We start from the raw sequence: 25,151 nt of genomic DNA on the forward strand, positions 1-25,151 counted from the left end.
AACAAAATGTTCTTAATTGTAGTTCATTCAATCGAAAGATGTCGTGTGTGGCTCGTGTTTAAAGGTTTTATGAGATGCACGTGCTCAGCAGAGACGCTCCTGTGCGTGCGTATCAGTGTACCTGAGCGGACGTCTCGCTGTCCGAGGTGCTGAAACGGTGACGTCAGCGCGCCGCCCATCACGTCCACCTCTCCTCCGCTGCCATCTTTGTGCTACGAGCTAGTGTGCTAAGCGAGGGGTCTCCATCACAAGGAGGCGGAGAAGACTGCGGGCGGCAGAGAGAAGCAGTCAGAGCAGAGGACTGACCCTTCCCTGGAGAACCGGGGAGCTCTCACACACGGGAAAGCGTGATCCAAAAGCCTGTACAATGTCCGATTTTGACAGCAACCCGTTCGCAGACCCGGATTTCAGCAATCCATTCCAGGTAGCTCAGTCGGCTAGTTGTTAGCCTGGTGGCCCCGTTATTTAGCAGGAAGGGCTAATCATCTACCTCTTCATTTATGGTGGTCCCCTGTCTTCGTGTGGCCAAAATATACGAAGATAAACCGAGAAGGAAATATCTAACAGCTTCAACGCGTGGTTGTTATTCGTAACATATGAAACACTATGGAAACAAAGACACCTGATGTTAGCTCGGTGTTGCATTAGCCTGTGTTCCCCGTCAGCAAACACCACTGCTGGACTGGCTGCTTAGCATCACACTGGGGTGTTTGTGTGACTAAATTACAGCCGTTTGTAAATATATTTGACGTGTTGGTCCTGGAGATTTAGACGTATTACATTCGTGTTTTTTTTTTGTATCAGGCCGATGTAAACATACTTAGCTTGCATGCCACAGATTGACACTGCACCTACTAACGTCGCATTGAGTAAAGACAATTATATTGCTGTTGGACTGCTTCCTCGTCTTACTGTGAGGTGATCATTTGACAATCACCGTGTTTCATTGTTCAGTCGAGCTGCCCACAGGCTGCTCGTGTGCTGGCTCTCATCACCTCAGCAGGAGGTTTTACTGCTGACTCCTTTCACTTTGCTGTGGGTGGAGATTGGCTTGATTGAAAACCTGCACACTGTTTGCTTGTCTGGCAATCCTGCCCTGCAAGTCTGTCATTAATGGTCTCTTTCAGTTCCCCCTGCATGTTAAATTATTCAAAGTATTCCAAGTTCCCCAATTTCAAGAAAACATTCATGCATCATGTCATATAAATAGCAAATCTATTCTTTAAATTGGTCTGGGAAATGTCTTTTTTTCACTGTGAACATCATTTGGCTGTTGTGGTTGCAGCTAATATGTTTAATCTAGTGTTAAGCATCAGGTAGCACTTTTGATTGGTAAGATTGAATAGTTGTATCTGATCATGTTTGCAAACAGAAAAACAGTGTCAGTTATCCAGATATTCTCACATTAACCAATCAGCAATTCTATTAATAATCAGCCCATCCAATGAAGGCTTCCAGTACTGGCCACTCCAAGACAGAGCCTGTATATCTTACCAAATATGAAATCCAACTGATTATTTATTTTACCTTAATTATATATTTCAATGATTATTAATCTTTGTACATGATTGTTACATTTTATCTTCCTGTCATTTTTTAAGGAAATATTTGCAATGCAAATGTTGCATGTTTGTGGTGGTCTCTTCTTTATTTGTTCATTATAACATAAGAATTAGCAGACCCACCAAATGTGTGGCACTTCTTCTTACTAATAAACATTACAATATGTGGTTTTGATCTTGTGGTTGTAATTTTAACCCCCTAAATTCCTATGTGAACCTCTGTGCCCCGTAGGATCCTTCGGTGACCCAGGTGACGCGGTCTGCCCCTCCTGGTGGTCTGGAGGAGTATAACCCCTTCACAGACGCCAGAACGGTCAGCTTAACCAGCGTTTGTTTTGTTGCTTTTTTTTTTTTTTTTTTTTTACTGAGTGTCTGTGTCACCTCGTTTTACCCACTCCCCTCTTTCCCGCCTCCCGCTCTTTATCACCACAGAGGATTTTACTGACACAGTTCTTCTGGTCTCTCAGTTGGACAAATGTTAACACAGAGGATCTCTGCTGGTTTTACAGGCGGCACCTGGAGATGCCCCCAAATCTGCTCCTCCCCCCTCCCAGAACACACAGCCTGCCATCATGAAGCCCACAGAAGAGCCGCCAGCGTACTCACAGCATCAGACTCAGGTACTGCAGATGATCACATCATCTTTATTTGCTTCGGTGTATCGCGACTTGGGTTAGAACACATGCCTATGTGTTGCATTATATCCTTTTGTCACTAGAAAACAAAAGTGTGCATGACAGAAATAAACTACAAATATGAATAGTGCATTAAGACTTTCTGTATCAAATGCCTCAAAGTTCAGTTACAGTGGAACTAACGTGATGCAGAAATGACCACAACATGGCATTTTCTGTTTGTTTTCTGCAAGTCATTTAGGAAAAAAATTAATGAGGAGACCAGGAAGCACAGTTCCTGTGAATGAGTTTCATTTGTGTGACGATGAAAATCATGAACAGCTAATTCAAGAAATTTTACAGTAGTTGCTGACTGGTCAATATTCAAGAGACGTCTTGATACTTTCAACTTTGAAGGATTCAAAACAACATGTGAGCCTCTCAGGCTACAACACGGAAATATCATTGCATCTCACAAAGTACAGTACACATGAAAAGTCAATTTTTAACATAATTGTGAAAATTCTTTATTTATTTACAGTATTTCTGATTTATTACACATAAACTGTCCTATTTGAAGCTTTTTTCATTCATAATTTTAGCTTCGTATATATCAATCAAATCTTTAAATATTTCCTAAGGTCAGATGTTCTTCATATTTTCTTCTTTGATGGAGACCATAATCATCATACATAAAATGCATGCATTTATACCAACTTGCAGGAGAAGAAAAACCCACATAAACCAATGTGGCAGCGCTCATCACTTCTTTGGGCTGATGAAACAAACTATATGTTGATAGTAATCAATGTGAGCTCCATGTGCTGAAGACCAAACGGAAGACAGAGAGGTGCAACACAATGTGTTCAAAGCATCACATATGTTGTCCTAAAGCAGTGAGTCTGAGGAGGAAAGGTGTTTGCATAGATTAGACCAGAGGTGGGTACATGTGGTGGTGGCCGGCCATCGTCCTGCAGGAGTGCCCACCTCTGCTCTACACTGAGGCTTCACGTCATTATGACGCTCCAGAGATTCAGTCTTTGCCTCAGGTTCACCTTTCCTCTCGTTTATTCACACGCTTCTGTTTTTCTGATTATCCAACAGCTACGTCAAGAGGTACTCTCTTTTATCTAGTGTTTCTTCTGCCCCCTTGTGTCCCTGTCATGTATAGTGTGGATTCACCTGATGCCCTCTCAACTTACAGTGCTGACCAGAGTGACTGGCATGCAGAATGTTTTTGTGCTGGCTTCTTGAAGTTTATTTACATTTACAAAGTTTTGGGCAAAAAAATTACAATGAAAATACAGTAGTATACTTGAAAAAGCAAACAAATAATTGTTGTCTGGACTCAATCACAGTCATACATAAACCAGCATTCATTAATTAAGAGATTAAAATTGAGATTAAGTGAGTCTGATTTCGCCTTAAGTTTCAGGAACTTGTTTTTTTAAATAGGTGCCGATATATATGTCTTCTGAACCCTTACTGTCATATAGGACCCCTTTGTTCTTTTAAGAACTGGAGGTATTTTACCAAATGTTTTTGGTTTAATAATTCTGATGAATTAGAATTTTTGTGAAAATATTCTAGATTCTGTAATAAAAATCAAAGGTGTCAGTAATTCGGCTCAGCACCACTTTAGTACTTCCTGATAGATGCGCAATTGAGCTTCAGTAGCTGAATACTTTTACTAATCTTGGCCTGTGATTTACCCCTTCACAAACTAATTCACTCTCGCTGAGTGGAAAAACCCCCTCGTTTCTTACCTGACTGGATATCACATCTACTAGATGTGACGTGTGGCGGATGTTATAAAGGTGTGTGTGTGTGTGTGTGTGTGTGTGTGTGTGTGTGTGTGTGTGTGTGTGTGTGCGCGCGCGTGTGTCAGGATCAAGCGCGCGCTCAGGCTGAGTTGTTGAGAAGGCAGGAGGAGTTGGAGAAGAAGGCAGCAGAGCTCGACCGCCGGGAGCGGGAGTTACAGTCACACGGAGCAGCGGGAGGTCAGTCAGTCACCCACTTTACACCCCCAACACCTCAGTGACCGGAGCGTGAGCGGTCAAAGAGTAATCCACAACTGCATTGAGTACCGTATTTTCTGCCCTATAAGGCGCACAGGGTTATAAGGCGCACCTACATTGATTGACATAATTTACAACTTCATTCATATATAAGGCACACCCCCCTATAAGGCGCATGGAATAGACCAGTGGTCAGCAACATTTATAGCTCAAAGCCATTAGGTTACATTTTCCACTGATTCTAACACCCAGAGAGGTGCACACACATTATTTTAATAGTCTACCTGCAGCCTATGCCAGGACGACACTACACACAAAACCTACTTCACTACTGGTTGACAACTTACAACTACCGGTAATAATAATAATAATAATAAACTAAACTACATGAACTAAGCAACAAAAACACAACACAACACAATTATTACCGACACCACAAACCAAATATAACCCCCAATAATTGCATTTAAAACACCACAAACAGCTGCAATGAATTATGGGAGTTTCTATCGGCTGCACTGAGGAGCTCAGGTTGAATTTGTCGCTGCAAGGCATGATGTCCCATCATGCCTTGCAGCGACAAATTCATGTTTTGTGTTGTTGGAGGTTATTGTGGCTCGTTGTTAGGCTTGGTGTTGTGTTGATTGTGTTTATGCTGTGTTTTTGTTCCCCAGTTTAGGGAGTAATTATTTCATCTAGTTTATTTTGGTTTGTTAGAATGTTGGTGTGCAACCATGAGTGATTAAGGTGTTGTGCGGAGTGTGGTCCGCTCTGAAGATCCGGTTGCGAAGTTAGAGTTGTCAAAATAAAAGCTTCTGGTTGTTCAGCTGTCAAATAGCAGTCTTGAGTAGAACAATCGTCCATATATAAGGCGCACCGGGCTATAAGGCACACTGGCAGCTTTTGAGAAAATTTGAGGTATTTAGGTGCGCCTTATAGGGTGGAAAATACGGTAACAAACCAGCTTTTCACCACGGCGGCAACATAATCTGTTTCAAAATGTATTATTTAAGGAACATTTCAACCCTCTGAATGCTAAATACACACGTGAAGCTGAAGCTTTGTCAACTTTTATCCTCAGAAGTGCTCTTTCTTTCTTCTGCTTTGTTTTTCACTTTTAAGAACGACTTGTGTGAAAATCAAAAGCAAAGAGTTTGAGCAAAAAGTTAAGTTGTTGTTTGAATATATTACATAAGCAGTTTTCACCCTCGTCAACTCAAATATTCTTTATAGTCTGACCTTTCTCTGTCCTGTAAAAAGATTCATACTATGAGCGTTCTTCTGTGTCTGCACAGGGCGTAAGAACAACTGGCCTCCGCTGCCCGAGAAGTTTCCCGTCGGACCGTGTTTCTACCACGACATCGCAGTGGACATCCCTGTAGAGTTCCAGAAGACTGTCAAAATTATGTACAACCTCTGGATGTGTAAGTGGATCATGAATTAAATATTGTGTCAAATATCTTAAGACAAATCATCTGACTTGTGGGCATAAAAATGTGTGACAATATTCAAAATGTTCTTTGGGAATCAAATCATTTGCCAGATAAATGTCCAGCTGCGCTGAAGTTGGACACAGGAATGCTGTGCTTGTCAATTCATACCAGTCAATGGATTTTAACAAAATAAATCCCCGGCCACGCTTCAAATTCAGCACTCATGATGTCAGAAACAGAAGCAGCTGCATGGAGACTGCACTGACACCCTGAAGACTCATTTCTCACACATTGCCTATTACAACACACAATGTGTTCATTTTACTGAACAGAAACATTTGCTTGATTTTTATTTTATTTGTATTTTTTTTAATGAAAACAACTGTTTTCATTTTTAATGATGTTTTTTTGTAAAAAAAAAATTGTGCCAGTCCACGCAGGCACGCTCTTTGTGAACATGTTCGGCTGCCTGGCCTGGTTCTGCGTGGACGCCTCTCGTGGAGTAGATTTTGGCTTGGCCATGCTGTGGTTCCTGCTCTTCACCCCTTGTTCTTTCGTCTGCTGGTACAGACCACTTTATGGGGCTTTCAGGTGAGTAGAAACACGTCAGTTTATACCAGAAATAAGCAGATCGTTTATTCACTTTATATATTTTGCTGTTGTTTGAGCTGGTTGGATCCAAAAGCAAGAAAAACATATAGGCGTGTTAGTTAAAATGCTGTTTCGGTTGCTCTTTATACCTAATTTGCTGATTTTATTTTATCTTTATGTTTCCATTCAGTTCGAAAAATGTGTATTTTGTTCATAAACTTCATTTTGAATTCCTCTTGAGATTTATTGGAAACTTAAAGGGAAATGAGAAATGCATATCATATATGTATATATATATATATATATATATATATATGTATGTATATATATTTATATGAAAGTGTGTTCTCTAAGCGTGTTTGCTGTTGAACTTTCTCTCAGCTGCTCTGCTCTGTCCTCTGCACAGGAGCGACAGTTCGTTCCGCTTCTTTGTCTTCTTCTTCGTCTACATCTGTCAATTCGGAGTTCACGTCCTACAGTCTATTGGCATCACTGGGTGGGGAACCTGGTGAGGAGTTTTTATTGGGCTTGCACAGGTTTGTTTTCCGTCCTCTGCAAGAGTTTTGTACTGACGAACGTGTGTCGGTTTGTGCGTCTCCAGCGGTTGGATCGCAGCTTTAACTGGTCTGAACACCAGTATCCCAGTGGGAATCATCATGTTGCTGATCGCAGCTCTGTTCACCGCACTGTCTGTGGGCTCCCTCATCATGTTTAAAAAGGTACCACACCCACACGTTTAGCATCAATGTCATCAACTTCATGGACTCAGTAAAGCTCAGACTAAATGAAAGCGAGCATGACATGAGCTTATTGTGAATACTAGGTAAAAAAAAAAAAAAGAAACGGGAAATGTTCCCAATCCACCAGGAAAGAAAAAGTATATCTAATGTAATCTTGCAGTGCTCACTTTAAGTTTTCAATGACTCATTTTCTTCCCTGCTCCTTCCAGGTGCATGCACTGTATCGTACCACCGGTGCCAGTTTTGAGAAAGCTCAGCAGGAGTTTGCAACCGGAGTCATGTCCAACAAGACCGTTCAGACCGCGGCGGCCAACGCCGCCGCTAATGCTGCATCCAACGCCGCTCGTGGGGCCTTTAAACCTCATCCATAAACTGAGCCATACACACACACACACACACACACACACACACTCCAACGCACTGAAACGATGGAGATGCACAGCTCTGGGTCTGCCGGTTCTCGGATCGAATCAATTCTATTTATGAATGTTACAATGCTAAGATTGCCCTGCGCACTTTGCTTGAGAACTGTAAAGTTTTAACAAAAATACACAAGTGACCAGAGTTGTGCATCTTCAACTGAAGCTATAAAACGGTAAGAAAAACAAAACCTCTCCTTCATCCACCCTGCTTTTTTCAGTCAGGTGACCGTCTGCCAGCATCCCTGTAATCATCCCGCAAGTGACTCAAAGTAGACTGTGTGTGGGGGAATTCATCTCTGGCCCCCCCCCCCCCCCGAGGTGATCCCGAGGTCAGGCAGGGGTCACGGTCTTAGCATACCTTATTTTTGTCATGGTGACGACCTCCAAGCAGCTTCCTGCCTGATGAATCCAGTGTAGTGTCATGAAGAGTGATAATCTGATCGAGGTCGTTTGCACTTAGTTCGGTTTCCTTGCCCACGTACTAAAAGTACAATGTATGTGTGAATGGTTAGGCCTCTGTGCAAATGTGTGCTTCATGTTTGAGAGAATTGTGGCTCTGACATTGTTTTTTTGTTTTGTTTTTGTTTTCCTTTATATTTTTAATAATCCAGCACTTGGCTATTGAGCTCTGGAAGGTAAAGTGTACCATGTCCTCTATCAGTGCTTCTATTATGAGAAAAGTACCATTCTGGTTATGGTAAAACATGTTTCATATAAATAAGATGTCTGTTCTTATTTAAGGACCCCCCAGTGAAACTTGTCAGTGGAGCCGTTACTTCTGCTCTGTGTGCGACTTTAGTGGGCAGCATCTCTAGATCTGACTGCATGATGGAGACATGCATGATTAGCACACTGAAGGTAGCCATTTCCCTGGCAGAGTTGGTCGATGCGACTGGTTTTTACTCATTTTTTGTTTGTTTGTTTGTTTTAATCTGAGCAGCAGTTGCATGTCCCCAGTGGCTATTTGAATGACGCTGATGGTTCAGCCCTGATGCGCTCCAGGGGAGGAAATAAGTTAGTGCTGGTTTCGAGTTGTGCGTATGACACTAACATACTGCTATTTCTTTTGTAGCTCTTCAAACTTTGGTTGAAAACTAACGCTGCTATAAATGTGGGCTGCTCAGCTGCGGCCTTCTGCTGTCTTGTTTCCTGTTAGAAGGGAGGAATCGCCACACGTAGAGAGAACTCGCTTGCCTTTCGTCACAGAAGCAGACCTGGACAGCGATTAAGCTCCGGATTTCTCTTGACATTAACCCGAGATAGTAAGAAAGCATTGATCCTGTGTATATGTACACTGGATAGGCCAACAGTCCATTTCCATTGATTCCCCTCTGGTCAGGATTACTGGCCTCATGTTTTATAGCCAAAACGAACATTACTGTTACAGAGGATTGGGCTTGATGCACATTCAGTTATATCGCTATGGTTCTTTAATTTATATACAATATTAACAGTGTTATTCAGCACTACATTGTACAGACTACTGTCACTGAAGTGTGATATGAGTTACATTTTATTGTTTGTGCTTTAGCATCTCATAGTGGTGGTGATGATTGTCTAAAGATTTACATGATGACTGGACGAAAGCTTCTTTTGAGCGTGAAGTCGAGGGTCAAGTGAAGATAAGAATGAATCTCAACAGTATTGATTTTGTCTGGAGTTACTTTCTATGATTGCACATTTCTTGGTATTTGTTGACCTTAGTGCAAACATGTCTTTATTTATGGTATAATTTAAGTTGTCTGTTTTGTTTGATTTGGTTGTTCGTCTCATTTTTATTGTTTCCTCGTGTGCGAATTTGTAACGACGTGATCATAGCATCAGCTAGATTCAAACAGAAAGAAAAAGTGTTCGACATCGTTGCGACTGGACCCTGCAAGAGACGTGCTTGTTGTACAAGGATGTGTGTGTGTGTGATTTGTATGAAAGGAAGAAGAAGAAGAAGAAGAAGAAAAAAAGTCTCCCTCAAGTGTTATTCTATGTCCTGAAAAGCTGTGAGAAATCTACCAAATGTCCATATAGATTTGTTTTCAAATCTTACTTTGTGATGTGTTTTCTCTCTCCATGTTTTATTTTATAGAACTTTCACTTTGCTGCACACACCCACAAGATGTCCATCTTGAATCCAGTGTTTAAATGAAGCCATGCCACTGTAGGGTTTTTCTTGATGTGCTTGGCAAGCCAGTCTGCAGTACAGGACAAGATGTTTTTGAAGTTTGCTGACACAAACCTGTGTTTGACCTGTGACCATGTTATTTCACTGAATCGGAGAAGAAACTCATCCCAAAAAAAAAAAGGGACACCTGTATATTTTGTAAAATTGAAAAATTGAACCCCATTATCAATCACATGTAAAAAGTGAAAAAAAAAGTAATGCACTCTTGTCTGGCCTTTGTCGCATGTGAAATAGTTTGAGTTTTGTATATTTATGGTATTAACATGAAATAAAATTTGAAAGAATTCTTTGTAGGGTTTTTTTTATTCCCCAGGAATATGTTCAGCGCTTACTCGACTTATACCATATGTGCATTACATAGAGCTGATAGAATAACAAGTAAAGTTAAAGATTTAAATCACTTAATTGTGCGGAGGCTTGAAGATTTGCCACATTTATCACACCTGAATGTGCTTAAGAAAGACTGATTTATTTAATTACAAACTAACTCTTCACACATCAACACACACAAAGCCTGTCGCTGAATGCCACAGATGCCGTTTTACTCTTGTTAATGTAACAAATATAGCAGTCAAAATATCAATTCAAGCACAGGCAGACTAGAAATGCTTTCTGATATAAATCCATGTCATGACTTCTCTTTCAGCCACACTCGGTCTATTCACACTCACAGCGGACAACACTTTCAGGAATTATTGCACGTCATCTACGATGAATAAAAGCACAGCGTCACATGAACAATAACATTTACAGTGGTGAATGGAGCACAGATGAAAGAAAACATGAAAATACGAGGACTGAACATATGCAGCAATGAGAAATGAACACAGGATCAAGTGCAAAACACAATATCAGGTGCATTTTGAGAATGAAAATAAACCAAAAAGTACTGTGGTGCTATGCAGGATGTCAAACAATCAGCTTTGAGTATGTTCAAAGTGGAAATTATCATAAGATGATAAACAATGGTGGAGCCCGCTTTGTCTCACTGTGCGCAAACATCCCCTCATGAAAACACACACACCCACACCCACACCCACACACGCACACACACACACACACACACACACACACACACACACACACACACACACACACACACACACACACACACAAAGCTGTAGGAGGAACTCCCTTTGAAGAAACAATCCCTTCAGCTGTGTATCTAAAGTTAGCAACAGTCTTGAACAGAACATTATCGAACTGTTGTGTGATTTAAGTGACAAACTGACTAGTGGTCATATTGATTTGTTTCATCATATTACAGACCAACACACTGCCCCAATAACAGTACTGTAAATACACAGTATCATTTCTTTAAATAATCACCTGCTGTGGCCGTACAGTGCTTTGTTTTCATGAAAAAAAGTGGTAGAAAAATCGGGAGAAACACTGGATACATCGATATTCCTTTGTCTTGTGCTGCAGCTAAGTTTCTGAGACAATCTTTTCCTAATTGCTGTTTATAGATTTACAAAGACAACACATAATGAGCAAAAAGGTTTTCACCAAGGCTTCTTTCTGATCAACAACCAGCCCCCCCAGAGAATTGTCTGTTCATCCACAGCAATGATTTTGTGGAGTTTCTTGATGTTAGCAAACGCTCAAAGTAGGCAAATCAAACTCTTTCCCTCCTCAATCTCCTCCTGGACCTTGTCACTGGAGGTGGCGATCTCAGCCTGCGCGGACAAAACAGCACACAGGAACGTTGCCAGAGTTCCTCCTATTGCGGCGTAGAACGCCCAGCCGAGCGAGCACAAAGCTGGCTTGAAAGGTGAGGCGTCAGGGCCGCAGTAGGCGATCACCTTCTCCGAACCCCAGCCGGCAGGGTACAGCATGAGACCCACCATCAGCAGCAGGCCTGAAGGGACAGAGAGGGAGAGGCGAGGAGATCAAATCCTGTAAACATCTGAGCTGAAAGCACAACAAATCACAGCGTAGGTGACTCAGCTCAGCTAACGATAACATCTATTTATCAGCTGACAAGCTCTTGATTTGTGATGAAAGGGAAGGTTCACACGGCTCTCTGCGTCACATAACGGTGCAGACACATTGCTGTTTAGGAAAACATGCAAACACACTTTGAACGTAGGATGCATCATGAGCGTTGACGACAACATGTAGAGCCAGATGGTGCAACATGGAATCCCGCAAGCAATAACTAACACTGCGGTTTGATTACATGAAATACTTCCTTTTATAGCATTGTTTGTCAAGACTGTTTCAGAAAATGTTTTATTAGGAATAGAGTTTGAGAACATTAAGTTTCTTTTTTTTTTTTTAACCCCCGAGCCTATAAAATATGAACCTAGAAGAAACACGGCAAGGAAAATGTATTGCTCATAGGTAATAATGCATGGATATTGCCTCTTTGTGCCTCCAACTTGTGAAAAAAGTAAATCAAAACATAGTTGTCTTTAATGAGACTGTACATGAATATATCAGTTCTGGTTAAGAAAAATGGCTTTCTCTGGAGTTTATCTGTCGTGACAGAGACTCGACTCTTTTTGGAGTGCGAGGACTCCACAATGCACCCGCTGGTGAAAAAACACCTTTTCTCAATGACCAGAGCAGAGGATTTTGAGGACATTAATAGGTTTCTGGAGTTTGTGCCATCGGACCTCTATCATAGACTTCGTGCAGGAGATAAAAGAGTATAAAGTCCAAAATGCAGAGACAGAAAAGCACACAACTTTTCTAGGAAACCGGCATCGCTCGATCTGGAGCAGTTTACCCGGATAAATAATATGATGATCATAATTGTGTTTATATGTGTGTAAATATGAACTTCAATGCACACAAATGTCTCACCTGCAATAGCCTGGAGCAGGCCACAGATGTTGAATATGCTTTTCTTCAGGATGCTCTGAAAACACAAGCTGAAGATGGAAATGCAGGCCACACATCCGAGGACTACTGTCCCAGCTGCCAGAAACAACATGGCAGCCTGCCAGAATCCACTGGCCACTTCTCCAAAGGTGCCAGCATAAGGGCCGCAGCTCACCCCGACACCCCGCGTCCCCACACGGAGGCAGCGGCTGTAGAGGCCGAGCGACGGCCGGTACTCCTGGGAGTACATGCCTACTTCTCTCACGACGGAGTCCGACCGGGGGAATCCGAGGAGCCAGTCGGAGCTCATGAAGGCAATGAGTTCGGCAAAGGCCACCACGATGCTGAGGAGGGTCCAGAGCATGGACCGGCATGTCACGATAACATGGCACATTGCGTTAACGCTGAACAAGTTAAAAAAAAAAGAAAAAGGATGATGAAATAAATAGCCTTTTAAAAAGAGAACGTGACAAACGCAGTGTGAACAGGGAGGTGAAATTCCTTTCTTTAGAGGGGAAAAAAGGGTCAAGCAGGTTCCCTGTTCAGGTCCAGATGGGCTGCAGATCTTATCCTCTCAGAGCAGATGTGGTCACTCTCCTTTGTTTTTCTCTCTTCCTCTGTGAGGCGAGCTCCGGTCATCCAAAACAGCTATGATGCACCGAAGGAGCTTCCATTAGTCACAACGTTGCCTGAAGAGCGAACCTACCGAAACACAAGACACATGAAATCAGGCAAAATCTGTCCAGACAAGATGTGAAAAAGCTTCAAACATGACAAAGATCAGTGCATGATTTCCCCTTCATTGTGAATAACTAAGTTCATAGGTGTTTGCTAGATGGCCCACAGAAAGCTCAATTTGTGCTTTTCTCATAAAAAGGATTCACCCTCAGACCTCCCTTTTGAATGCCACCACAAACTTGTTGTCAGCCGGCTGTGAGTTCAGCATGAGCAACACATCCAGATGTCTGCTGAGGAGGTACGATGAGTCACACACACAGTTTATTTCCCTCACGACTGCCAAGCCACCGTGTGCTGGATCCTATCTGCAACATGACGGGAGCCTTGTGTGCTTTGCTGTGCAGCTGTTAACACAGATCAGTGCAGAGCTTTGTTACAGCATGCCACATTTGACAGTAACACACAGTGCGGCATGCCAGAGCCGCAATGTTGCAGCACGTTCGCACTTCATAAACCGGATCACTCAGTTTGTTGCTCACATGATAGCCTGAGTCGATGAAATACATATTAGTGGGGGTGGTGGACATCATCAGGGATAAGTTGTATTCTTGTGAATGTTCATGTGTACAACTCACAATCAGAGTCATGGTGGTGCTATTGCTGAGTGGTGTTTTATTTGTTGAGACCAAACTGGCCTCCACAGCGTCGAGGAAGTTCTTGAATGTAATGATCCAACAGGGAAAAGTATGTTGGATCTGATTTGGAAGCTGCCAGGTCATCTTGAGTCTCTTGGTAGATTGTTCTCGTTTAAGTTGGAGTGAGATGGAAAGTGACCTGTTGCAGTTCTTATTTAGAGTTTGTTAGTGCAAAAATACAAATAATTGAAGCCACTTTTTCTTTGTACTTGAATTAGGTTTCACTCTAAATCCTGCTATAACACCACTGCTTGCTTCATTGTTGGTTGGACACTAATGTCATCGAGCTAAACACCAAGCAAAACAAAGTCAATCAAACATGTGGAAGACATGTCAAAGCTTTGACATATATAAGTCCAAAAGCTCTGACAAAAAGCTGGTATTTAAAAAAAGAATCAATATTTCTATCCTCTAAAAAAAACTAATATTGAACCATTTGTATCCTCCATTTTAAGACAAATTAAAGCAGAAAGAGATGCCAGCTAGAAAGTAAACCCATATCTGGATTAGGGGCTGAATTTGTCTCTATCACAGTTACAACAAATTATATTCTGAAGGTTTCGGCTCTAGCGAAATATATACAAGTTTTTCCTGCTGCTGCACTTTGCAGAAGGCCTCTGTCCCCCTCCAGGGGGACGCCCCTCCCCACACTTTGAAAACCACAGTTACTGACACCATAAGAGCTAGTCATTCGCACATTTCTAAATAAAATCAACACACAGACTAACTTGAGAGTATCCACGATGTAATGAAAAACACACAGCAAATGCAGAAACCTTCTACATGACACCATAAGAAAGTTAATAATAAAAGCGTGTCAGATTAATGTCTTTGAATCAGTCGGTTGGACTGAATCGTGTGTCGCACAACTTGAAGAGATGGAACTTAATTCAGCAAAGTTACGTAAACAGGCTGTTCAGAACGTAACCACAAAACTAATCTTAGAGTGACATCAGATTTAGCCTATTTACACAAAACCTGTGGACGCACTTAAAAAAAAAACCACCAAAGCAAGTTGTGACACGATGAAGCTGTCGTTAGTGCAGAGGAGACACAGACTCGTCTTTGTGAAGGTGTAGATGTTTCCACCCTGAGACCTGCTCAGCTGCATGTGCATTTCTGTATGAAGTTAGTGAACACTAGTCCACAAGCGCAGGATGAATCATCAGACATTTGACAACAGGTTTACGAAAGGAGAAAAAACATAAAAATCATAATTCTTTGACAATCATTTAGCTCAGACGGAGGTATCACACATGATTCCAGACACAGGAGCTAAAATGTCAATGTTCAAAGTTTCCATGAAAACAAACTTCATGTGTTTCCCAATTTCTCTCAAGTATCATCCTAAATGCCAATCAATAATATCAATTGTGAGGTTTTTTTTTTTTTAAATGGATAACTCCTCCCATTACGTGCCTTATATAAAACAATTTTAGGGTTATGACTCATTCTACACTTGTCTTTACTAATTTCCACAAGATTAGGAATGTTTCCTGTCATTTCTCTGTGTCCACCCTCCACAGCCTTAAATGCTGACCTTGACCTAACAAGCAAGTGACACTGGGTCATCACTGTGGATTTGATTGTGCAAGTAAACACAATATTTTCACCTTGCATCTGAATGGCTGCTTATCAGAAGGAAAATGTTGAATTCTCATAAATATTTTTTTTTCTCAACTATTTGGCTCAGCTGGGAAAAACAATTCAATTTCATCCAGAGGCATGAGATGAAAACTGTAACAATGATTTTCCTCCTCAAGGGGGCTTTGAAATAATCCTTCCATGTATTGTCATGGTTTATACTCCTCCAAACTGAAACCAGGTTTGTGGAGTATCCAGTGGGAATGTAACTCTTGACTTATACTGGACTAATATCATTCATCCAGTATAAGTCTTTATACTTTGTACTAAAGGAGTGTGAGAAATCCAAAAGACTGACGTGGATGAACATAAAACCAAACATTTTATTTGCATGGCTTCAGATTAAGTATGAAGAAGGCTTCTCTCCTCTTTGAGATATACTATAAATCAGACTTTATTGGAGTCATAACTTTCACATAAAAAGGAAGGGAGGCTTGTTTAACTGATGGAAGTGGACTGTTCTATCGTGTAATCACACCCATTCTTGCTGAATGTGTCATTTTGCTGGTGATGAAAAGTTCAGCAGGAAAACAGTCATTGAGAGCCATAAGTCACTCTGACGGCCTGGGGGGAATAAGTGTGGTATTAGGTTATACAAAACCACGCCATGGTTGAAGATAGTGAATCATGTCAACACGTATGTAGGGAGTGAGCTCTAAGGCTGTATATCGTCTCACATGGCCAAGAAAACTGAGACATTCACAGGGCCACAAAGTATGAGGATTGTCTCGTGCAGTTTTTTTTTTTTTTTTTTTAAACAGCTGAATGATTCGTCTGATTTTGGGGTTGACTGCAAACCAAAGGAGGTAGGTCATAATCACAAAGTAGAAGATGTGACAACATCTGAGGAGGAAGTAGAACATTGAAAACAGTCATGATGTGGGTGTCATTCTGTTCAGTCTGAAGTTGGTGGTTGTGTTCTTTCAACAGTTCGTTTTATAGTAAAATATTGTGTTCCCCTCTGCTTTGGTTTAAGTTCAATGTCTATCTTTAAATCTCCCATTCAAGTGAGCAGGATATCAGGGTCACAACTACACTTGAACTTTTCTTTGTTCTCATTCTACAGTTTCACATCTTGATTAGAGATTCCACAAAACCTCTAGCAAAATACTCCGTCTGCATATAATTATCCAGTGTGGAGATAAACAGAGGGGGCACATTTCAGTTACAAATGAGCTGAAGGAAGTTAGAGTAGTAGATAAAAAAAAAAAGCTGCAGTAACGTCACAGGTTATTATCAACTACAACGGAAACAGCAGAAATAAACAGGAAGCAAACAGGAAGCATCAGTGTCCATGCAGAAGGCCTCAGAGCCTTTATGTTGTGAGGGTGTCAAGGTCCTGTTTCTGCCCATGTACAGGCAAAAAAAAAAGCTAAAAGGGTATGAAGAGCTGTGTTTGCATTTGTGATTCTGCATGCAGCAAATGGTGGCTGTATGAACAATTCACAGAAAGGAATTATCAAGTATTTGAAGCTTGTAGATGAAGCCAAGGACAGTTGTGCCGTTTCCTGCTCCATTATAAATTATTCAATGACTCCCCTTATTCTTATCCAACTCTCCATTCTTTCACACAACAATCACTCAGTCGTACTTGCTGCTCTATTAAAAGCATTTTTTACAAGTACATACGTGTTGAATGTGTGCGACTCCTGAGTAAATATACATTAATCTTCAACTGTGTACACAGCATGTCCACAAGTGTGCATGGCTTTTTTTTTGTTTTCAGCCACCCAGGTGACAATTCTGGTTTCTCTGCAGAGTTTTGCGTGTTCTGTTTGCAGCTGATTATAGCCTGAACAGGTATGGTGCTTTCTGTCAAGACTACAATGCCCACAAATTAGCAGCTCTGCCTCTTCAAACTACAGACACGGAGCCTCAACATACCTTGTCAAAGCAGTCAGCAGGCACCTTGTGTGATCTCCCTCAGCTCTTACAGGAAACCTCCACACACATACCTCATCGTGGCACTCTGAAGTCTCACTAAAGACTGCAGTCAAAGGGAAATTAAACAAAAAGTATTTTTAAATGAAAGTCTTTTTTGACTGGGTATGGGAGCAAAGTAGTGTGAGACCATGAGAGGACTTCTGGATTTAAGAATTTAAAGGGGAAACAGGAAGAAAAAAAAAGAAAAACCCAAGCCTCAGTAACTGATCATTTATTTGTGCTATCATGACTGCATACAGAAAATACTGCATGCTGCATCCTCATTTAGTGAGCATAAAGGTCACAACATCCTGAGACTGATGAATACTTTCCGCTTGTTTTCTGGTTGTTCAAAAGACTTCTGGGAAAATTGCTTAAACAGCACTTCCTTGGCAAGGTCAAGATTTACTTTGTGTTTGTGTGAGCGGTGAGGGAAAAGTATTTTACACTTCACGGGACTTCAGACACTCTGAATTATGACTTATTCATGATCCAGCGATCAAGGCACCATGGGTGAGAGATCTCTGTCTCCCAGTTGCTCTTGAAAGATATTCATCTTCAGCACTGTCAGATCTTTGTTTCTGCAGCTCGCCATGTGTCTGCAAAGTCACTATGCTAGATATGCATCATCACCTACACTCAAAGATCAGGGAGTCTCACGCTTCTTTTAGAAATCCTCCACGATGCAGACTTTGACCGATGTTACGTTAGATATGCCACAAGATGAAAGACGCTCAACAAGTGATGTGGTTATACATCTGATCTGGAAGTGCTTTATCCCACATTGCTCTCCTGTCCTGACAGAAACCAAGCCCGCCACACAGGCTTGTATGCATGTAGTGGGGGCTTGAAGCCAATTTATACACAGTTATCAAGCCGTACATTGAGCGGGCCAACATGAACAGTCTCCTTGCAGCAACCAAACAAACTTTCTCTCTTGGAATTTCCACAGGACTAAAGTTGCAGGCCAAAAGCCAGATATGTGGACTGCAGCTCTGGCGTGAAACCTGTTGGCCAAGCAGCCTGCATGCTCAATAAAAATTGTACTAATGAAGGAAAACATCAGTGTGAATCAAAGGCCTGGAAAAAGCAGCCAGCAAAGGCATATGTGGGTCAGTCTGCTGGCCGTTACTTAGAGGAGGTCACTGAGTAGTAAATCTAGAGTAATTGGTCTGAGATATCAGCAACAGTGCTGGTCGCATGCCAGATAGCTGAGGTAATGAGTGCCGGCCAACACAGTCAGATCTGAAGGGTGAAAGTGAATGAGGACTGAAGGTGGGTGGCAGAACGATCACAGTTGACCCAGATTACTCCATAATGGGGTGCTAAGAGGTTTGTGTTGAGATTTACAACAAAGAAAGCTGAACAAAAACCCATGACTTAATAAACAGTATAGATACTTATGTTTCTCTGTAATAGGCTGAGAGTACTGCATTACTTCTGTTGTCTCAACTCATCAGAAACCACAAACCAATGTGTTCCTGAAGCTGCTCCACTCCAGTCTGGTCCTGCATGTGGACAACACAGGAAGAGTGGGACTAAAACCAAAACCACATGAAGGGTGTCCCTCACCATGTCCAGGGCTACACAGCTCCTCAAACAATCTGTGGACAGGGAGACACTGATGAGGGTCAAAGTGCCTCCAGTATCTGTAACAATCAGTAAAGTAGAAAACCCAAAGAGATATGTAACTAGGAAGCCACAAGTCAAAGTGAGGCAGGACCAAACGTATCCCTCCTTCATAAAAGAATGCAAGCGGCTGAGCTCCACCTGAAATGACGCAGTAACGTGGGTGCAACACTGAACAGGCACTGCCCGAATATCAGAGAACAATACTACACCTCAACTTTCAATTACTCAGGGGAGTTTCGGTTCATTTTTATAGAGAATTGTTTAGCGAGACTCCCTGAGAGTCCCGAGACCCGCCAGAACAGAGACACACATGCCCTGCAGCGTGACTTACAACTTTAATCACTGCTCATTTGTTACTGCTGAGCAACAACACATCAGTGCCATGATTTGTCAGTGAAAAAGATAATCTGGGAGGTTGTGTAACTGCATCCGTGTTTAATGTCAAAGACGACGTAGTCTTTTGAATAAAAAAAAAACAAAACTACCAAAGATGAGAGAACTTGAAGCAGGAGCTAATGAGTTTACATTAACACCTCCTTTGGTTACCTGAGGCCTTGGGCTACGGCTATGCAAACATTCAATTCCCTTTACTGCATTTTTCCTGAATGAATACAGAGGCGAGAGAGAGCGACAGCAACAGACTGAGTCACATAAAACATACAAAGCATCTGAGAAGATAAACACAATGGTGAGTAAGCTTTCTTTGGTTTACAAGAAACATTCTCAATCGTCCAAGATATTATGAAACAAGCAGAGCAGCTATCTTCAAGAGCTCTTTCTCACTAACCACAACCATGTGAGCCGCAGCTTTTGTTTCCCTCAGTAAACAGTGAACGAAAGCGCCATACGAGCAGAAATAATATTTCCCATGGGTAGGCATTCTCTCAAAGTTGTCTCATAACTCCATCCCATGAAAAAGGGCCACCATCAAATGCATGTTGGGTGCTCCAGAGCAGAATTTATTTGACAAACTTAGATTAAACACTATAAAACATTTCAAGCTGTGAAAGGCCATCACACTGTATTCCCACCCTGCATATGAAGAGTTGAAGAGGTGCCAGCAGTTATAACTTCCATACCCAGCCAGCGGAGGCCCCCAGATTCGAAGACAATGAGGGGCTCCAAAACGTAAACATGGAGTCAATAGTGAGAAGGCCTCCAGCGTCGCGCCAAAACAATACAGCCCACTTGACTGATGCACAAAAACAAAAACAATGCAAATAGCAAATAAATGCACACTCATAAACTGTGAAAGGTGCCAGCCTGTGCTCACTCATCCAGGGTTTAATTGCATCAAAACGCATGACTTCCCCAGAGAAAAGTATCCGCCGTGTGTGTGTGCGTGCGTGTGTGTGTGTGTGTGTGTGTGTGTGTGTGTGTGTGTGTGTGTGTGTGTGTGTGTGTGTGTGTGTGTGTGTGTGTGTGTTTGAATAAAATCAGCCCTCTTCATTTGGTGAAACTTCTCTCAACAAAAGCGAAGCACAAAGCCGAGCCGACAGCCCCCCCCCCCACTCCAGCCCTCAAAGACGTGCCACCGTCAGACCAGAATTCAGTCCTTCAATCCTCAAAGACAGGTCGCAGCGGCCCCTAACCTATTCAATCTGTGCTGAACCGCGGCCCCTCACTCCCCGCGCTGACACCACCGCGGCCCCAACAGCTCCAGACTCACAAAGCCCCTCAGTGACCCTCACTTTTCACTTACACAAAGACAGGCATGACATGGCCTCCCTCCACTCCTTCTTTACTCCTGCTTTCCAGTTTGTTCCTGGAAAGATCACAAATACACACACAGCTTTCTCTTTCTTGAACTCTCTTGTTCCTCTTATAAACCTCGTTTAACGCTTTCAACAGCGTTTCTGAAAAACCCTCACTGGTGGGTTTTGCTTGTTAATTTAACTAAAAAGTGGCTTGAGCGTTTTATGACTGCAAAAATTTGTTTAAGCTGGAATTAACATGCATTCTTCTAAAAGGCTGCCGTAATGAGGTATGAGTTTCAGAGACAAACATGATGCTGAGATTAGATTCAAAAGTGCATCAACAAGTTGACAGAAAACAGAATGGCAACAATAACATGAGAAAAAAGAAAATGGGATTATTTTCAATAGAATCCAAGGGGTACATCAAGATCTTTCATCGGAGTATCAGATTACTTGTAAAGTACTAGAGCAATTCATTGTTATGAGTAGCCCACATGAAAAACTAGGACTGTTAGGGACAGCTGAGCTATATGCTTATGAGAAGCATATCTCCATTAAAACATGACGTATTTAATAGTTTTGATAAACTACTGTTTCCGCAGTCACGTTCTTTACATGTTTTGTGCGATAATACAGATTCAAATTCAAAAATTACAGCAGAGGCAAAAGGTAAACCCACACTATTGCACTATGTAACACTTAAAAATAAAACAAAGCTGCAAAACTGTTGCATGCATTATGGAAGAAAAAAAAATGTTTCTCAGCTGGAGAACCCCAGATTGCCATGTGGAAAGGCTGCGGACCATCCAGTCTTTGCTCTTACTGGACATGAGCACCACAGCCGTCATGAAATAGTTCTTCTGCACATGCATGAGTAGATGGACAATAACAACAATGTTTGCCTCCACACTGTCATGACTCCCATATTATCCTGGGACTTGGTAGTTTTATAGTTGAGAGTCACCTGTAAAAACAATCCTTCATCCTCTGTCCATACGAATGTCAGTGTATTCACCATTGTTAATGTTTATGAACTATTATTCTTTGCGCAAGTGTGGTTTCATTACAGAAACAAACAACAGCACCTACGAGCGGTTCTACATGAAAACTGCATTATTTTTAGCACTTTAGCTATTTTTGAAAACATCGCAACATAGATGGCAATCTTTTCTGAAAAGAAAATGCTAAAATTATGTGTTTTCACTTTAAACATTGTATAAATGGGACCTTATTCTGGCTTTCTTACACACTGGCAAATAGTCCCCCCCCCCTTCCATGGGGGTCCCAGATGTCTGTGTCTGAAGCACCACATCTTAAAAGACCAATGAGTTATAGTTTACAGGAATCAACTTAAAATATGACAATAACAACAACAAAAAACTGCAACCAGCAGAATAGCAAAGACTTGACTTCACCACAGGATGAAAAGAAATGATACTCATAAATCCCTGAACCTCTGACCCAACTCACAGTTCATGCTCACAACTACACTCAACGGGATGAAGCCAAGCACATAGCCAAACCACTATATGTAACTCTCAGTAGATGGTGTTCATGTATGGCGATTGGAGAGTGTTTTGGATTCACTAACATGTAGTTTGTTTTCACCGCTGAAAGAAACTTTCCCTTCGTGCTCACCTTGGCAAGTCCTCCATCCAATGACACATAACAAGTTTACGCTTGTCAAACCTCATACTGGGAGAAGAAGGCAGGTCAGGGCAATCTCACTAAAGTAAATCACAGTGTGACTGCATCATAAAACAAGTCCTGGGATTTGTTGGACATCACAAAGGATCATTTGTAACAGCCCCCTCAAAATACCAACACTTCCCAAGGTGAACCAAACTAAAAAAGAGCAAACAAACAAACTAACTAAAAAACAAACAAACAAACAAGTCTTTTCTGCTAGCAAATGGTGATTGCCTCCGCTCATCACTTTTCAATAGCTTGTCCTTGAAGTCAGTTTGAATAAACAAACAGTGCAGATGTTCCTGGTTTTGTTTGGTTTATGATGGAGAACCGCTTCCCTCTCTGAGCTGGGTTGTGTCTCAGGCAGAGAGACTCCATGGGTGGTTCTCACATCGAGATGGACCTCCTCCCTCCCAGCACATCAAGGACACAGGGTTGTGTGTGTGTGTGTGTGTGTGTGTGTGTGTGTGTGTGTGTGTGTGTGTGTGTGTGTGTGTGTGTGTGTGTGTGTGTGTGTGCGCGCGCGCGCGCGCAAATCCACATCTAAAACTGTTCTTGTGAAAGGTGACTTGAAACTGCTGCCACATGTTGCATCTGGACACATCTGCTGATAAGTCTGGAACCAGCACTGCTACTTTTCTTTTCTGATGCACAGCCGCCAAGATGTGACAGGATTTAGCAAGATTTCGAAGTGTGTAAAGTAGCAATGACACTTAAAGACGCATGCAGACTTTAATAGAACGCCACTTTTGTAATTAGAACGCCAAATGATCGTCAAAAGAAATAAACGCGTCTCTCACTGTGAGTACAGCTATAAATCAACTGCCTCCTAAATGAAAGAATCATCAGCAGCTTGGAGTCACTACTGTCAACATAACGCGTGTTTATGTCGCCTGGTCTACTTACGCGAAGTGTGAAAGAGTGCGAGCGCACAGAGACGCTGGTTCGAGTCCCGCGGTCGCTCTCCGGTTTCCCAAAACCCATTCAGTTCAGTCCCTCTTCTTTCTTCTGCACGTTTCTCTTTTGCCCTGTTCCCTCCCACAAAAAGACATCCTCCCACCGTCTGACGTCGGCCTTTCTCCTCCACCTCCTCCCGCTACCATCCCCCAGCCTCCGTGCGTAAAAGCGAGAGGAGGGCGAGAAGAAGTTTCAGAGATGATGTGAAAGATGATGACCAGGTCCTGTTTTCTCTCCCAGTTAAGAGTGATTTATTCAGACTTTCTTTTCAGCCTCCTTTCTTTGTCTGAGTAATGACATTCAGAGGTCAGGCCTTTTTCTTTTCTGCGGTTTTAATTAAAACTTTGTCGGCGCCAGTTCCCACACATGGACGCAACACGGCCGAAGAAATAGGAAAGTGTATCTATCTATATATCTATATATATATTTATGAGATTTTCAAATCACACTCAAAGTTTAGTTGAGCTCTTCAAAGGAAAAAAAATGGTCTCTATACCTCTACAGATCATAGATTCAAAATGATCTGAAACTCATTTGATTCTTAAAATACGAAGTGAAAGTAAAATATACAAGCTTTTGCTGGCAAACCTGGAGAGAAAAAAACATGTGCATGCTTTTACCTGTTAGATGGAAACAATCAGGAGGCAACAGCAACACTTAATACGGCTCGCATGGTGTTTTATTTATTGTCGTTTAAGCCTTTTCTGCTCCGCCTTGGTACTCTAACAGGCTTTGTGGTGGTTGAGGGGGTTGCGTCAGGCAGCGGTTTGATCTCCATCCAAGGTGTGAGGTTTTTTTTTTTTATTTGCCTCGGCATTAAAAAAAAGAGAAAAACAAAAATACACCCTGTTTTAGCAAATGTTGCTGTTAAATGTAGTGACCTTCCAAAGCAGACAAATGTCTTGATCCTGGAAGGATCCTGCATGTTTTCAAAGTTCTTCCTGCTTCAACAGAATAATTCCTTGTTGTTTAATGACAGCTTGTATCCTTCGTGTTACTACTGCCATTGTCCAGGTCCAGTTGTCCATTACTCTTGTACTAAGTGGAGTAGTCATGTTGCATCTTGAGATTAAAGCAGGAACTTCCTGGCCTTGCCTGAGCATCCACTCCATAAAAATGCTTAGTACGATTTCCACAAATATTCTTTACTTTTACAATAATCTATTTACTGATGTGGAGTTGGAAGCTTCACAGAGATAAATTGGTGTTTCTGAAGCTGGTGTTTCTTAAAAAGATGAATGTGCATATTGGAGCAAGTAGTAGTAGTAGAAAATGCTCATCTAGGACAAGGATTGGACACCACTACTGTGCAGTTTTTTATCTTGGATTGTAAAGTGGAAGTTGACGTTAGCCTGTGTGCTTCACATGTATAATTATGATATTTTTTGCACTGGGTTCTCTGTTTTACAGTGTGTGTGTGACTCTGCAAATCACACTTCACCACACTGGTATTTACTGCATTCCTGCTGCATGGTGTTTGGTATTCTTGCACAACCCATACAGAAAAAAACTGAAACAGCAACAGCAAAAAACAAACAAACAAACAAAAACCCACCCCTTTCCACCTTGTTAACACCAGCTGTCATGTCCTCCCTTGGATGCAGCAGTGGGAGTTTCTGTCACGCCGTCCTGCTGACATTCTTCACGGCCTCCAACCTTCCCCGCAGTCTGGCTCACACGGTGCCTTGGCTCTGCAGGCCGGGACACCGTGTCATTTGGTTTTCTCTGCCTTCAGGACTTCCTCTCTTCCTAAGCCAGTTCTGTCTGACTGTGTCATCCTGGTGAGAACACAGTGGGAGGCAGAAAAAGTCTGTAAATAGAGAAGTGCGGTCACAACGGCACTCAGAGACA

The 25,151-nt window shown here is 42.0% G+C and overlaps 2 protein-coding genes across 2 annotated transcripts; one reads left to right on the plus strand and one right to left on the minus strand.

Annotated features, from left to right (window-relative positions):
• Positions 1–266: 266 nt before the first annotated feature.
• Positions 267–9,773, plus strand: LOC308132948 (secretory carrier-associated membrane protein 1-like). The gene is made up of 9 exons (XM_080500175.1): positions 267–424; positions 1,795–1,875; positions 2,072–2,182; positions 4,065–4,176; positions 5,490–5,618; positions 6,059–6,218; positions 6,625–6,726; positions 6,820–6,937; positions 7,168–9,773. The coding sequence occupies exons 1-9, from the start codon at positions 368–370 to the stop codon at positions 7,327–7,329; spliced, it is 1,032 nt and encodes a 343-aa protein (XP_080356301.1). The 5' UTR covers positions 267–367; the 3' UTR covers positions 7,330–9,773.
• Positions 9,774–9,971: 198 nt separating this feature from the next.
• LOC308132440 (LHFPL tetraspan subfamily member 2a protein-like) lies at positions 9,972–23,337 on the minus strand. Its single transcript, XM_080499540.1, has 3 exons — positions 23,250–23,337; positions 12,368–13,087; positions 9,972–11,417 (listed from the first exon to the last, which is right to left on the minus strand). Exons 2-3 carry the CDS (start codon positions 12,777–12,779, stop codon positions 11,161–11,163), a joined length of 669 nt encoding a protein of 222 aa, XP_080355666.1. The 5' UTR covers positions 12,780–13,087; positions 23,250–23,337; the 3' UTR covers positions 9,972–11,160.
• Between the last annotated feature and the right edge of the window lie 1,814 nt (positions 23,338–25,151).

This window comes from Blennius ocellaris (assembly GCF_963422515.1).
Source record: "Blennius ocellaris genome assembly, chromosome: 7".
In the NCBI taxonomy this organism is placed as follows: Eukaryota; Metazoa; Chordata; class Actinopteri; order Blenniiformes; family Blenniidae; genus Blennius; species Blennius ocellaris.